Genomic DNA, 16,281 nt, shown 5'->3' on the forward strand with positions numbered 1-16,281 from the left:
AGTACTGTCAGTGTTCAATTCTGGGCACCACACTTTAGGAAGGATGTCAAGGCCTTAGAGAGGGTGCAGAGGAGATTTACTAGAATGGTGCCAGGGATGAAGGACTTCAGTTATGTGGAGAGACTGGAGAAGCTGGGCTTGTTCTCCTTAGAACAGAGAAGGTTAAGGGGAGATTTGATAGAGGTGTTCAAAATCATGAACGGTTTTGGCAGAGTAAATAAGGAGAAACTGTTTTCAGTGGCAAAAGGGTCGGTAACCAGAGGACACAGATTTAAAAGAGCCAGAAGCGTCATGAGGAAACATTTTTTTATGCAACGAGTTGTAATGATCTGGAATGTACTGCCTGAAAGGGTGGTGGAAGCAGATTCAACAGTAACTTTCAAAAGGGAATTGGATAAATACTTGAAGGGAAAAAATTTACAGGGCTATGGGGAAAGAGCAGGGGAATGGGACTGATTGAATAGCTCTTTCAAAGAGCCGGCACAGGCACAATGGACCAAATGGCCTCCCTCCTGTGCTGTACCTACTATGATACAATGGAGAAGATTTCCTCTGATCTCTGTGTGTTAGCAACATCGTAAACATGTTCGTTAAAATAACAAACATAGGAAATCTGACTAGGTTTACAATGGGCCGGATTTTGCTGGGAAAATAACAGCGTTCACTGTTATTTATGCGCAAATCGGACAGTGACTTCCGGTGAGCGCACATGCGCAGTTAAATGCGAAAATCCGAAAGTTGCTGTCCGAGGTGCGCTGCACCTCCGTAAGCTGTGTGAAAACTGCATTTCGCCGTCTGGCTCCCCATTCAAATGTATTGAATGCCATGAAGTTCATGTACTGGCGTCGGAGGTATGGACTAAACTTGCCACAAAAAGTTAGAGCTTGTCCATTCCAGTCTAAGTACCTTTTTAACGGCGTGGTAAGTCTTAATTATTGCCAAACAACTGCTCTGGCACTGAAAATTAACTTTTACAAGTGTGGAGTGTCATTCCTTCAGCTTTTAATTATTGTTGGAGATTTAAAAAAACAATGTAAATACATTTTTAAAAAACTTTTTCTTTCTGTCTCTTTTATCTCTCTCTCTTAATCTAATCTTTCTTTCCCTCTATTTATTTCGTTTTCTGTACCTTGACTTTACTATTCTAACTTACACTTCCTGGTTCAGATTCTGCGTTGCTCATTAACGATTCTTCAATCTGATTGCTTAAGGAGATAGACAGTTGCTTGCCCTGTTCAGACAGGTCCCAGATGCCCTATAGAGGGCCCTGTGCTGTTAGAACATTTGTCTGACAGCAACTTGCCATGCAAAATCCCATAGATAGTCTATGGGCAAGTGCAAGTCGAACGAACACACAGCAAAAATCTGGCCCACTGTCACTAACACATAGCAATCATAAGATAGTATGCAATCAACGCAAAGCTGAAACTCCAGTGCAACATCACACAATTCAAATTTAGTGAAGGAGTATGAGACCATTTCACAGTGCTTTGCTTTCACACAGGCCGCAGTATAACTGCAAGTGAACTTTTTAAATGTTAAGCTTTTTAATACAAGATTAATGACAATTTAAATTCATATAGTCAGAACAAAATGAAGGGGGATGGGGGCTAAATCTTGTAGTGTGAATGAACCTCTTGTTTGTCTTGTAGCTGGAGCTGATAGTGGTTAGAGGTGTTAAACCCCAGCGCCTTTGCTAATAATTGACAGATTATAGAAAATCCTTTCAAAGTTATTATTATTGCCTCGACAGAATCAAAGTGGCAATGGTTGCAGTTCATATGATGGACTAACAGTCTGCTCTGGTCATGTTCATCTGGTGAACCAAACAGCTATATCTCAAATTTCACATGATGTGTTTCCCAAAAAACATCTCCCATCAGACAAATTCTTGCCCTCTTTTAGTCAATATTTCTGTTCAGTTTGTTTGGACTGAACTAGAGAATGCAATGTATATTTTTAGGGAAAATAGTAACTCGAGGTGTGAGAGTTTTGCTCATCTGTAAGTTTCAGCAAACTGAGAGTTAGTGCTGATGCAGAGGTCCCATTATATGACTATTGGTTGCACTGTTGGTTAGAATATCCACAAAACTATGGGAAAAATGACAGGACTAGAGAAATAAACCAAAAATATGCAAAAGGGAATACTTATTTTTATTTCAACAGGAGAAAATGAAGAATACAGACACAGTAATAATGGTGAAAGATTAAACTGGCAGTGAGATTTTCAATTGAAAGAGATCATTTAGAAAATAAATCTCTTTACTGAAATAGTGGAGATGGCACAGTTTTAACTAAACAAGTAAAAAAAAGACAAATCATATCAATAAAGGGTCAACTTCGGGAAATGGCTCTGCTAAAAATAAGGATCCATTTTCCTTCACAGTATTTTATTTCTTGTTTTTTTAATTCATATTTTTCCAATTCTAGCAGATCTGCCATGACATTGCTCCTGGATAGTCTGGAGTGTGGAGAACGGTTGTGCTATTTAGCTGCTAACTTGTCCTATCCCTTGAAGGCACTGCTCAAGTACTCCCTGTAGGGAAGTGGTATAAGCAGGCAAATCCAGGTACTTATCACTGCTTTCAAACTCTTCGGGGTCAATCACAAGACAATTTTAACTGTTTGTAAATTTCTGGCTCGAATTCAAAAGAATCCAGCGAGGGCTTTCTGGGCCAACTGGCTTTCTTTGGGTTTTTAGGACTGATCTGAATCTGTGACAGTATGACACTTTGCAGAATGGCTTTTGGAGTGTGATGGAAGTGCTAGTTGCAAGCCTTTTCAATATTGATACTAGCAGATCTCCTATTGTGTTGTTCAGAGGTAATCTGGGGTCTGGAGCATGGTCACTGAGTTGGCCTGTCATTATAAAGCCAATGCACCAGCATTCGCTGTGGGTATCCATGTAACTGTAAGTTTTAAAAAAATTCCTCAGGTCAATTAGTCAGTAAAACTGTTTGTCAATGTCAGACTCCAGAATGAAATGCCTGGCCTGCTTTCTTTTTTTAAAAAAAGATGGTTTTGCATCTGAAACAAAGTGTGATGTCTGTCAGGCACATGCTAAAAGCAAGACTTAAAAAAAATATACCAGTGGATTTTTCATGGTGTTGCTCGCGATAACCTGCTTTACAAGGACATGAGTATTACATCATGTAATGCACAACGTATTAGTCTGCTATTAAACTGGATTACAGCTGCACACCCTGGTCCAATTAACCCTTGCCCTCTAACCCTGCTTCACCTGAAGAATACACTTGGTCTGAATTCCCTTTGTGCAGCAGTTAACACCAGGGCCACTGATGTACAGGGACCTGATTTTGTTTTTGCATATCTGAAGTTTCTGATTGTGACATCCACACATGCGCCATCCACTTAGTTGTCTCTGCATCAAAGTTTTACTCCCATCTCCACTCTTCACCGTCTCACCGACACTTTTTCCTCACTGACCCGCTGAAGAAAACAGCAGCATTTTTATGCATACTTGGTCAAGCACAACGCAGCAACAAGCCCAACACTGACCCAAACAGCAGAATCCAGTGAGGCATCCACATCACTGACCTCCAGGAGCAATTTAACCAGAACCCCACCATTCATTAAGTTACTCATTCCATTTTATAATGAAGTTACTTCAAAATTCATTCATTTTTAAGATTCTGCTGTTAGCCATCTTAAATCTGAGGTCCAAAAACTCAATTTTATAGTTTAGTTACCGACTAAATTTTATAATTCACGAAGTCACTCGCTACATTTAATAATTCAATTACTCACTGTGTCAATGAGTGGTTAAAATGCTGCCAGCATTTAGTCACTAAATTGTTTCCTAGTGACATGGTATCTTGCCTGCTGCCAGCAAATATATCCACATCACAGTGAATTGCCTTTGATTTTCCATCCATTAATTGGAATCATTGGAGGCAATATTGCAGGCGTTATACCTGCAATTTTCCAATGCATGATGCAACGGGTGAGACAGCTTACTGCCGGCCTGAGCTTAGAAAATTTATCACTACATTTAAAACAATCCACACCCTCAATACATTTTATAATTCAGCGATTTCTTCATTATATGTAACAGCATTTTGGTCAAAATGTATTAATTTATAACTTCAGCTCTGTTATTATAAACCCATCCAACTTCTCTGTGAGCAATGTTATGGAAAATCAACTAATATATATATTATATGAAAATTGCATTATTCATCATTTTAGCTTAGAATTTGTTGGTAAAACCATCTTTTTCATTTTCCCACCTCCTTCCCTATTAGTTCTCCTGAATCCATACTATCCACATGCTCCAATCATTAGATATCTCCGTGGATCTCATCAATGCCAGATCTTGGTTGACTGACCAGCAGGTGTTTTTACATGGCCTGGAAAGTGACTGTCAGAATAATGTTTTCCTACATAATTGGTAGTATCTTGTGCAATTCGTCATGTCCCTCTCCCTCCTGTCCCGGTGTTGCATTGTCATGTAAAAAAATTTTCTCCGTCCAGAGACTGTACAGAAAAAGTCATTGTGGCAGTCCACTCACAGGCTGTTTTTAAAGTGATTGGGAAGCACTATCTTAAAGTCTCAGCATAACATTGCAACAACATTCCCAGCATGCTACAGCCTCATTGCTGAGCAAATTAGGATAAGTCCATCTTTCATCTGGAAGACAGAACCTTGTCAACTCTAGCTGTTTGATTACTGTGTCAGTTTTTAGATTACACTGCTATTTCTCTTTAGAAAAAGACAATTAATTTTAATAGCAGTCTATGCTGGCAGCTCACTAGAAACTGCAGAATGATTACTTCGCACTGGAAGGATTGGTATTGAAAGAGAACATTAATATCACTGTTACACGACAGCCCTGACTTTGGTGATGACACTGCAATGTAAATGAGGCCTCTGGAGAAGTGATGAACAAGGGCTTCTCTGAGTGCAGTAGTGACAGCAAATATAAATGCTGCCACCAGCAACAGTGACCACCATTTTTCTAGACCCAAGTGAGCCGTGTGCTGAAATGGCCAGTACAGACCTGCAGTGAGATTTTCCATTTGTTGACATATCCTTCCCCAAATATCAGAGCAGATCCACATCCAGAAATGGAAGTTGCATTTGCGAATTTTAAACAACTGTACATCTGCAGTTCTTATCTGTTGCAACAGGTACTATAGATTCTGCCCCACTCTGGGGTAAATGGGGAATACTCCACATCACTAGGAGCTCCAGCATATTAAAAATCACTGTTACTTGAAGCAGGTCTGTTATACAAGGGATATAGGATGGTTCAACTTGCCTGTTTCGATTGTTAGACATGTTGCTCAGACAGAGAAGCACTGATAGTGGTTGTGGATGAGTCCATGGGACTCACCCACCTGCCACATGGGAGAGGACAAACTGGAGATCAATTCTTGCTAGTGGTGGAAAAATGGGCTGTGGAGAGCAAGCTTAAGGAGATCGCTGCTCAAAAATAAAATGCAATCCCATACTGCAAATGGCTGGCCAGCAATGCTGCAATGATATCGGAGAAAAGGTACGTTGATATTGTGGAAAATGAATTCACCTCTTAAAAGGGTCAACTGTGGATACCCATAATTACACACATTTGCATTGGCCTCTTTTACCTTTTTATGGGGACTGTGTTATTGGCTATTAGAGCACTGGAGTGGTTGGTTGGTTTATTATTACATTCTCATGGCTTCCCAGGACATAGTTGGAAACTAGAAAACAAGTCAGTAATTAAAGCTGTGTTTAAATTGGCACAGTTATCATATGACAGAAAGGTGTCTTGAGGACTATAAAATGGGTAATGAATGATTTTGTAAAAGACTAAAAGCTATTTTGTTCTAATCTTTCACAAACCAGACTATAAGTACCACATTGTTTGCCTGGATCTAGTCCAAACGACTCCCTGTGATTGCTGCAGTGCATTAAACAACAAGCAAAGATTTACGGCTCTCTAAATGTCTGACCAGAATGCTGCAGCTTATTCACATAATAAAAGGCACGATAGTGAGGCATGTCTGTGATAGATAATAGAACTCTTTTAATTGTTATGTTTCTATGCCTCACAGTTTTCTCTCATTTGTTCCACATGTAGACTGCTCACCACCTGCCAGGAGACTGAGGTGATGTGAAAAGATAAAAAATAAAGCTACCATATGATTGTTGAGTGTCCTCTCCAAGCTACAGAAGGTCCTACATTTTTCTTCTGGGCAGGTGATATGTGCCAGCCTCCTCAATGCTTTGGCCCCTCTGAAGGACATGAAACAGTTAAACTTGATGCACGGATGGTGCCAGTTAACTGAAACTCTGACTTGATCAGTTTTTGAAGACACATTAACACTGAACAATGAAACTCTGACTCTTGATCAGTTTCTGACAAGAAAAGAAGACACATTAACACCTGAACAATGCCATGAGCTAAACGTCCATCATAGTGAGGGAAATCACATTGTTCTTTATGCGGTACGGATAGCAGGGGAGGAGATAAGGAGTTGTCTTCGACCTTGCAGGTCTGCATAGCTCAGGAGATTGCAAGGCCGAGATGAAAAGGTGTAAAATGCCAGGCGGCTCAGCAGGCTGATAACCGAAACTACGGTTGGGGCCCAGGTGTGGGATAGCGTGACTGGAACACTTTTAGAAGGGACGACATTGACGCATGGACCTGCAGTCAGGTGAAGAAGGACGGAGACCAGTCATCTCCAGATCCAGGCCTACAATCAACATCGGTAATGACCTGCCGCATGGGTGACTGTATGTTTCAATCAAATCATAAAGGGGTTTGTACTGTGGTTTTGTTGGTCTAATAAACTAACTAATTCGGGTTGAGCCAAAACCTATTTGTCGCGTATATTTTGTTCTAATGCTTGTCTCTTGGTGGTCCCTCGTTGTTATATTACTTTTTTCAGGAATTGTTATTTGCCTTTAGGCCCTTTTAAAATTGAGAAATCTAGTTGAAGAGCCAAGCCTCATAGTGCAAGACTCCAGCAAGGTTTAAAAGGCGGAAGAGAAGATGAAGCAAATCAGGAAGCAAATGAGGTGATGCCAGATTCTTTTCAGGCTTTCTAAAAGATTTCAGAACTTTTGTCTTCCTATTGAGACACTCCCCTTTAATCGTCTCCATTCCTTTAAATTTCACACACTCAAATCTCCTTTCCTACCACTAATGTATCCCCAAAATTTGCCCCAGTCCACACCTGGATCTGTGAATAAAGATGAAAATGAACTGACCCACAAAATTTAAGTGCTATCTAACACATTACCACTCGGAGATTTAGGGCTAGTCCTTAATGATTTAGGCACGATTGACACTAAATGAGGAAAATTAACTCCTAGAAGTTCCACAGTATTGAGCTCCCGAAAAAGAATGTATTAGACTAGAAGCAAACACAATTGGGCTAATATCACCTACCAGCGGGAAGCTGGGGGCAGCAGATGTCAGTCCTGCCTAGGAGTTTGAGTCAGATGCCCGGCAGAGTTTATCTGCCGAGCCTTATTTGAATGGCACCAGTCAGCTGCTCCGTCGTTTCTGGTGGAAAGCGGCAGCTGGCTGGCAGAGGAGGACAAGGACTAGGCGCGGATTGGGAGAAGGCTCCAGGCAGCAAGGTGAGTCTGTCAGAGGGTTGTTGCGAGGGTCTCACAGCTGGGGAGCCCAGGGCAGCAGAGGTTCAGACTTCCCTTGTGGGTTTTTTAAATTTACCTTCACTGGCCTCACTTGCTTCCTAACGGCTTTACCCGGCATTGGGGCCATGGCAGGCACCCCGCTCTGGAGTGGGTTAAAATACCATTGGGGTCCATCAGCTGCCATCAAAACCAGCAGCGTTAAAATCGCATATCAGTGGGAAGAGGGGTAAATAGAACCGCTCCATTTTAAATGCTCCCCCACTCCATTCCCGCTGATCGCAGTGAGTTAAGGGGGTTAAATTCATTAATGCCCCAAACCGGGTGAGGCTCGAGAACCAAACTAAATTCGTCCTCGGACCTCATCAGAATAAATTAGGCGAGTTGCTTTGTGAAGCAGGGAGGAGGAGCATTCTTACTCCTTCCGACTCCACAAAATATAAACATTTTCATTGTTTTTGGACCTTTAAGGATCGCTGGTTAGGCTGCTCAAGACCTGGAAATGCCAATTGGTTGCGCATCGCAAGCTCCAACTAGGGCAAACAAATTTAGGAGTCCGAGTCTGAAATGAGCGCAGGAGCCTCATTCAATATTGAAATAAAGCCTGCACTCATTTCAGAGGCCACTAGGGCTGCCTAAATAAAGGCCCTGACCAATTTAGCAGTGAACTGAACGCCCATGCAGATTGGGCACGGGCCTCTGCCCTGCTAAATTGGTTATCGTTGCGCCCATTTTAGGCCCATAAAACAGGTGTAATGATGTTAAATTTAGATCCCAAAATTCCTCTGTAATGAGTCTTGATTTGAACAACTCAATTGGTGTTATTTTTTTAAACATTTTTTTTACAATTAGGAAATAAAGACAGAAAACACAACTAAATAATTTAATGCTGGTATTAAGAGTTTAAGACAGGGCCATAGCCTTCTCTTCAATTCAGTATATGGAGTGCATTCACTGCCGCTCCTTACAGCATATGTTTACTCACATAAAATTCACGCAGCCTGTTCCTGCAGGTGGAGCGATCCAGACAAAGCTGAGATTTGTCTGTGGGAGGTGGCTGACGTGAGATGCTACAACACTGCACATGAACTGAGATCCGAAAGGTTGATCAGACATGAACCCTGCAACAACACAAAGAAGGGCATCAGATACTGTAAGTAAATAACATGGATCATTTGCGTTAATGGTCTCTTGTGTGGGAGCTGGGTAGCTCATTGGAACAGAGATTCTACTGCTTTAATACTATGTAAAGATCAACGTCAGTCAGTAATAACCAGGTTGGCTTAAGGTATCAGGAGACCACAACATCATGCTTTTCTCTCTGCCAAATGTTGACTTCATTTCAGAGAAGTGTGAGACTAATTAATTGTGTAGAGCGTACAGGCTGGTGAAAACAATGATGCCAGTTGATTTTCATTATCACTGTACTTACTTCTCGATTTAATATTTAGTTTGGCAAACTCGGACAGGGAGGTCATTAAGTTTGTTAGCACAGGATTTGGATAAATTGACCCTAGTGCTGTACAGGATGTTCTTTTGAAGTCAGGGTGAAGTAGAGGGAACTGTGCATTGCATCTGGCCTGGGCTACATCTGATCTGGGAGTGCTTGATACTATAACCGCGCCGTAAAACTGGTAAAAACGCTCCACTTCTCAGCATCGAAAGCTCTCTGCTAACAAAGAAAAATTGACCAAAAATGTTACTATCCCACTGCTACTTGTCACATGTTTCTTGAGGCACCTCACTTCAACTCTTCATTCCGCTTGCCTCCGATACAGATCTCTTACAGAAAAGCTCTAGCTACAGATCTGTTGTCTCGATGCAGCCAAAAAATGTTTCCGTGCTCAGCAACACGTCGCCATATGCTTTGGTGTCATTGTTGTTTGTGAATGAAGTGCAGTGTGAGGTTTCATGTTCCAGGAAAGTGTCTTAAGTAACACATTTTCAAATAAGCTTACTGATTTCTACACTATGTCACCCATATGCTTAAGTGTCACTGTGGCTAATATATGCAGTGTAGCATGGGATGTTGAATCAGACAGTTTCTATATATATATAAAAAACAAAAGCTACAACAGGTGTGTAATCAGAACAGTTATTTCTCTCTCTCACTCATACACACTTGCATATATTTTCCTCAACCCTGTGCCAAATGCAGCCTACACTTTTCCCCATCACACCATGCCGCACCACAAACCAACTCCCATCCAAAAGAAAAAAAGATAGAGAAAGAAGCAAAGAAAAAGTTAAGGGGAAAGAAGAAAAGAGAAAGAGACAGAGAGAACACAAAGATATCAGATATTGATAAGAAAGTGACTATATTCTCTGATGTACATCACAGGACATCAACTAGTATTTATATATCTCTGTCACACTTCAAGTGCCAACACATGACATTCAAAGTATGAACCACACTTGTACCTGTTTGGCTCAAATTTCATTTTCAAAAAACAGTAACAAATCACAACTGGAGAGGCATCAACATATCAACCAAACATGGGAGGAGCAGATCAATATATTAGTAGTTTTCTATATTACAACAGTGATTACACTTCAATAGCATTTCTTTGGCTATGAACTAGACCGACTAGATGCAGGGAGGATGTTCCCGATGGCTGGGGAGTCCAGAACCAGGGGTCACAGTCTCAGGATACGGGGTATGACATTTAGAACAGAGATGAGGAGAAACATCTTCACTCAGAGGGTGGTGAACCTGTGGAATTCTCTACCACAGAAGGCAGTAGAGGCCAAATCATTCGATGTATTCAAGGAGATAGATCTATTTCTTAATGCTAAAGGGATCAAGGAATATGGGGAAAAAGCGGGAACAGGGTACTGAGTTAGACGATCAGCCATGATCATTTTGAATGGCAGAGCAGGCCTGAAGGGCCGAACGGCCTAATCTTGCTCCTATTTTCTATGTTTCTATGAAGTGCTTTGAGACCTCCTGAGGTTGTGAAAGGTGCTATGCAGATGCAAGTTATTTCTTTCTTTAGATAAACTTTCAATGAAAAACTTAAAAACAGAATAATCAATCAGCAATAAAATAAAGAAAAGGTGAACCAATACAATTGCTCAGAATATTTTTTGAAATTCCTTTTCGCCACCATCTTTGTTTCTTACTCAGGAAAGAAACAGTACTGGAAATAGGGTTTGTTATATAATATAGGTATAACAAAACACAAAATTTGCATGAAAATGATTACATTTATCTATACCTCTTGCCTTTTGTGCATTTGAAATGCTTCTAACAATGTATTCAATTGGAGGCTTGTTTCTTTGAGAACACAGGCTTGAGTTCATGTGGCTTCCCAGAGCTATCACACTATCAGCTACAGTCAACACATTCACATTAACCGTAATATGTGAGGCCAACAAATTTAATTATCCATTTGCAATGGGTAAGGAAAACACTATTGCCATATATTCCTCTCCTATATGTCCGGGGAACAAATAGTTCCCAGGTATATCTTTCGGATGAGACGTTAAATCGGCCCCGTCTGCCATCTCTGGTGGATGTAAAAGATCCCATGGCATTATCTGAAGAGGAGACGGGGAGTTCTCCCCAGTGTCCTTGCTAATATTTATCCCTCAACCAACATCACTAAAAAACCCAGATTATCTGGTCATTATCTCATTGCTGTATGTGGGAACTTGTGTGCAAATTGGCTGCCACGTTTGCTACATTACAACAGTGACTACATTTGAGTGTACTTCTTTGGGTGTAAAGTGCTTTGGGACGTCCTGAGGTTGTGAAAGGTGCTGTATAAATGCAAGTTCTTTCTTTTCTTTCTTACAACAGCCTATTAATCCAAGACAAACATTTCACATGGACATGATTAACACCTAATCATAGAAAGTTACAGCACAGGAGGAGGCCATTCGGCCCATCGTGTTCCTGCCGGCTGAAAAAGAGCTAGCCACCTTAATCCCAATTTTCAGCACTTGATCCGTAGTCCTGTAGGTTACAGCACTTCAAGTGCACATCCAAGTACTTTTTAAATGAGTTGAGGGTTTCTGCCTCTACCATCCTCTCAGGCAGTGAGTTCCAGACCCCCACATCACTCTCTGGGTGAAAAAACGTTCTCCTCAGCTCCCCTCTAATCCTCCTACCAATTACTTGAAATCTATGCTCTCTGGTCAGTGACCTCTCTGCTAAAGGAAATAGGTCTTCCCTATCCACTCTATCTAGGCCCCTCATAATTTTATACACCTCAACCTCCTCTGTTCCAATGAAAACAACCCCAGCCTATCCAATCTTTCCTCATAACTAAAATTCTCCAGTACTGGCAACATCCTCGTAAATCTCCTCTGCACCCTCTCCAGTGCAATCACATCTTTCCTGTAATGTGGTGACCAGAACTGTACGCAGTACTCAAACTGTGGCCTAACTAGTGTTTTATACAGTTCTAGCATAACCTCCCTGCTCTTATATTTTATGCTTCAGCTAATAAAGGAAAGTATTCTATATGCCTTTTTAATCACCTTATCTACCTGTCCTGCTACCTTCAGGGATCTGCGGACATGCACTCCAAGGTTCCTCTGTTCCTCCACACCTCTCAGTATCCTCCCATTTATTGTGTATTCTCTTGCCTTGTTTGCCCTCCCCAAATGCATTACCTCATACTTCTCCGGATTGAATTCCATTTGTCACTTTTCTGCCCACATCAGTCCATTGATATCTTCCTGCAGTCTACAGCTTTCTTCCTCACTATCAACCACATGGCCAATTTTTGTATCATCTGCAAACTTCTTAATCATGCCCCTTACATTTAGATCTAAATCATTTATATATATATATATATATATATATATACCACAAAAAGCAAGGGACCTAGTATTGAACCCTGTGGAACCCCACTGGAAACAGCCTTCCAGTCACAAAAAGACCCGTCGACCATTACCCTTTGCTTCCTGCCACTGAGCCAATTTTAGATTCAACTTGCCACTTTCCCTTGGATCCCATGGGCTTTTACTTTTCTGACCAGTCTGCCATGTGGGACCTTGTCAAAAGCACTACCCTCATCGATCCTCCTTGTTACCTCCTCAAAAAATTCAATCAAGTTAGTCAGACATGACCTTCACTTAACAAATCCATGCCGACTGTCCTTGCATTATTCCATGCCTCTCTAAATGACGATTAATACTGTCCCTTGGAATTGTTTCCAATAACTTGCCCACCACCGAGGTGAGACTTACTGGCCTGTAATTACTCGTTCTATCCTTTTCTCCCTTTTTAAACAATGGTACAACATTAGCAGTCCTCCAATCCTCTGGCAACACACCTGTAGCCAGAGAAGATTTGAAAATGATGGTCAGAACCTTCGCTATTTCCTCCCATGCTTCTCTTAACAGCCTGGGATACAGCCTGGCGATTTATCTACTTTCAAAGATGCTAATCCCCTTAATATTTCCTCCTTCACTATGTTTAACCCATCCAGTATTTCACATTCCTCCTCCTTAACTACAATGTCTGCATCATCCCCCTCTTTTGTGAAGACAGACGTCCTGCATGCCAGAGCTTTGGGAAATGGCGCACAGGCCCCCTCAACCCGAATTAATATTTAAATTACATTGGCACTTGTTTCAGTTGGGCACCACCTATGGCTGCTGAAAGTGACAACAGAAAATGGGGAGGGTGTTAAAATAGGTAGAGATTCAGTGTAGCAGATCTGCCCCATTCGCATCATGAAGTTGCAGAAAATCCAGTCTTTGATATCCTGCTGGTTCCCATTGTGTATCCTGCTTATGCAATGTGTAAAACCAAATACAAGAGAAAACAGCAATTCATGCCATCATTTATTCTACAGGAATGTTCGAACTGGCAAGAACTAGGCTCAGGAGACACACAATGGATAATTCCAGTTGATATAGTGTTTCATGATAATTAAATAGCATTTTTATTTTGTGGCGTTGCTGTCCTTACGTACACTATAAATCACATCAATAGAAAAATGTGTGGCTAAAAATAAATGGAAGAAACATGTTTTATGAGAAGAGGTTCTGACTTAACTTCTGGGACCATATCACGCATGAGAAAGACCTAAAAAAGTAACCTCTGGAAACTCTCAGTTATGTATCTCATTCACTGTCACAGAGTACCCATCCTTTGCTGGTGATAATGTATGCAGAACACGTTCCTATCATCAATGTAACCTCTAATTGGAATTTTAGAGTTATATTTAACCAATTATGAAGTTACTAAGCTAAACATTTTTATCACTGCATACAAAAATGATAAACATTTAGAAAATTTTGCTTCACTATCTAAACAAGTTCTGTTTTAAAATCCTTTGTCGCGCCTCCACAATCATCAAAGATAAATTTGCTTGGAGCCTGCGTTATAACAGGACTGGTTGTGTTGGCTCTTAACTACTGGTGTCCTCTGAACTGTGGGAAAGAGCTGAAATACTCTGTAAATAATTAAACATACTGGATTCTTCTCTAGGGAGGCCCTGTAAGTGTTAGGAAAGCACAATCATCTTAAGATTTATCTTCTTGTGTGACTGTAATAGATTTTCACTACTACCTATATTCCATTTCTAACAACTAGATAGCTTCCCATTGCAAAAGCCACAATATACTTGGATTGTTCAGAATAGGTTCAGTTTAAGACCAACACCCACAATCTGACTTAATCGGAAGATCTCTACGATACTAGTGCACAATGCTTGCCTGTACTTTTTTAAAATTTGTTTTTCCAATTTTCTTCCTTCCTTCCCTGAAGGTCGTAACATGTTAGGATACAGTCTTATGGGCAGTGGGTGCCTCCAGTACTTCCCCAATTAACCAATATTCAGATATGAGCCTAGACTCTGAGTGTTGGGCAAGCTACTCGCCAAGCGGCGTCACATCCAATCCTGATTGCTGATCTGACATGCACACCTGTGCACTTTTTGACAGGACTCAATGGACTGTGCTCTGGAGAGATAACCCTTCCTGATTTTACCCTAACTTGGGGGAACTCCTAGCCCAATTACAACACACCCATCATTACCCTTGCTAAGATCAGCTAACTTAGCAACACCAGGGGCACGATTTTAGCCTGGAAAAACGGGTGGGTTGGGAGCATGGGGGAGAGGGGGCATTAAAAATTGCAACAATTTCAAACCTGCCCCCAACCCGCCCATTTCTGGTTCTCACTGGGCCGCTCTCAGGAGGTGGGTTGGTCAATGAAACCTCTCAAGGAGGCTAAAGGCCTCCATTTTTTCAGGTTTTATGATTTTAGCCTCTGGGGGGTGGAATTCCCGGGCCTTCTCCTTCACACCGCGTGAGATGAGGCAAGAAGGCCCAAAACTGCAGGTAAATGCCTTTATAGCACAGCTCGTAGGTCCGGAGGAGCAGGAGTGCTTCCCTCAGGCTCAACAAGCCTACCTGCAGCGACACCCCCCCGCAACCGATCTCCCCCCTCCCCCCCTCGCACCATGCTCACTTTCGCCCTCCCATTCTCCCCCCCCATTCCCAATCCACCCAATTTAAGACTTACCTGAACACTTACTTCTCTCTTGCTCTTCTCCCGTTCGACTGAGACCAGCCTGTCAATCAGGCCGGCCTGTCGGGCGAGAAACAGTCAAAAAAAAAACATCCTTACATCAAAATCGTAAGGACGTCCAGGAAACCCGTACTTCCGGGTTTTCCATTTGCAATTCGAACCCACCCCCCGCCTCCTTCCCAGCTCCAGGCTAAAATGATGCCCCAGGATTTAAATCTGGGATCTTGCTGGTTCACATGCCTCTGTACCACATCACACGCTACATTTACCCACTGACCCATCATGGGTACTTAATAGTATTTACTAAAATAGGCAGCACAGTGTCGCCAACTGCTGTTTGCATTTGGAAAAGTAAATATTCAATCCCATTATGCTTCTGGTTTGAACCTTTTCAAACCAACTGCATCTGAGCTGCAGCAGTTAACTGTCATTGTTATTGATCCATTAGAGTCTCACCATCAGTACTCCCTATTTTTAAAATTTAAACACGAACAAAGAATGCTTATTAACTTTAACCTCCATCTCCCCATTTTAGATGAAACCATTTAAACTGATTTTTGCATCTGTGTTCACCCGCTAGGCTGGAGTTAATTCAATAATGAGACAGCTAACTTACTTGGCAGAGAACGTGTTCAAGATAGATTTAGCTGCGATTGTTATATAAACTGGTTCAGTGCTACGGTTAATGAGATAAGGTTACTGGCTAGCGCAGGCTCCACCAGAGATTAATCACGTACCCCACTAACCCACTACCATTGGGATTTTAAACAGTCTTCTGACCTGCACTTCAAACTGCTGAGCACTGTGGGGCTATCGGGTGCTTTAAACATATGGGCAGCAAACTATTTAAAAGCTCTGTAGATTTAATTCACCCTTATGTGAAATTGAACTTGTTTCTGATTTCATAACTCAAAGGTTTATTGCATTCATGTAAAAGCTAATACCTTGATTCTAATGGTATTTATCTAGAAATTAGTCTTCCAACATCCAGAAATGGATATATCAATGAATCAGGTTGTATGTATTTGTTGCTCTGCCTTTTTAAAAAATGTGTCCCACTCTCTGGGGCTGAAGTAATATCCTTGGCCATTATTTGAATAGTTAAGCCACTTGAGAGGTACAAAGTGGGCATTACTGTAGGTCAGTCCTGATTGTTTGGGTTCTGTCAATAAGGCTAAGG

General features: G+C 41.4%; 1 protein-coding gene across 1 annotated transcript in view; it reads right to left on the reverse strand.

The window, feature by feature from the left end:
- Window positions 1–16,281, reverse strand: part of reln (reelin) — a 297,718-nt gene that overhangs the window by 238,001 nt on the left and 43,436 nt on the right. Inside the window, exon 3 of the mRNA XM_068005008.1 lies at window positions 8,595–8,730. Within this exon, the coding sequence (XP_067861109.1) occupies window positions 8,595–8,730 (136 nt within the window). The remainder of the gene's footprint in view (window positions 1–8,594; window positions 8,731–16,281) is intronic.

This window comes from Heptranchias perlo, chromosome 24 (genome assembly GCF_035084215.1).
Source record: "Heptranchias perlo isolate sHepPer1 chromosome 24, sHepPer1.hap1, whole genome shotgun sequence".
Lineage (NCBI taxonomy): Eukaryota > Metazoa > Chordata > Chondrichthyes > Hexanchiformes > Hexanchidae > Heptranchias > Heptranchias perlo.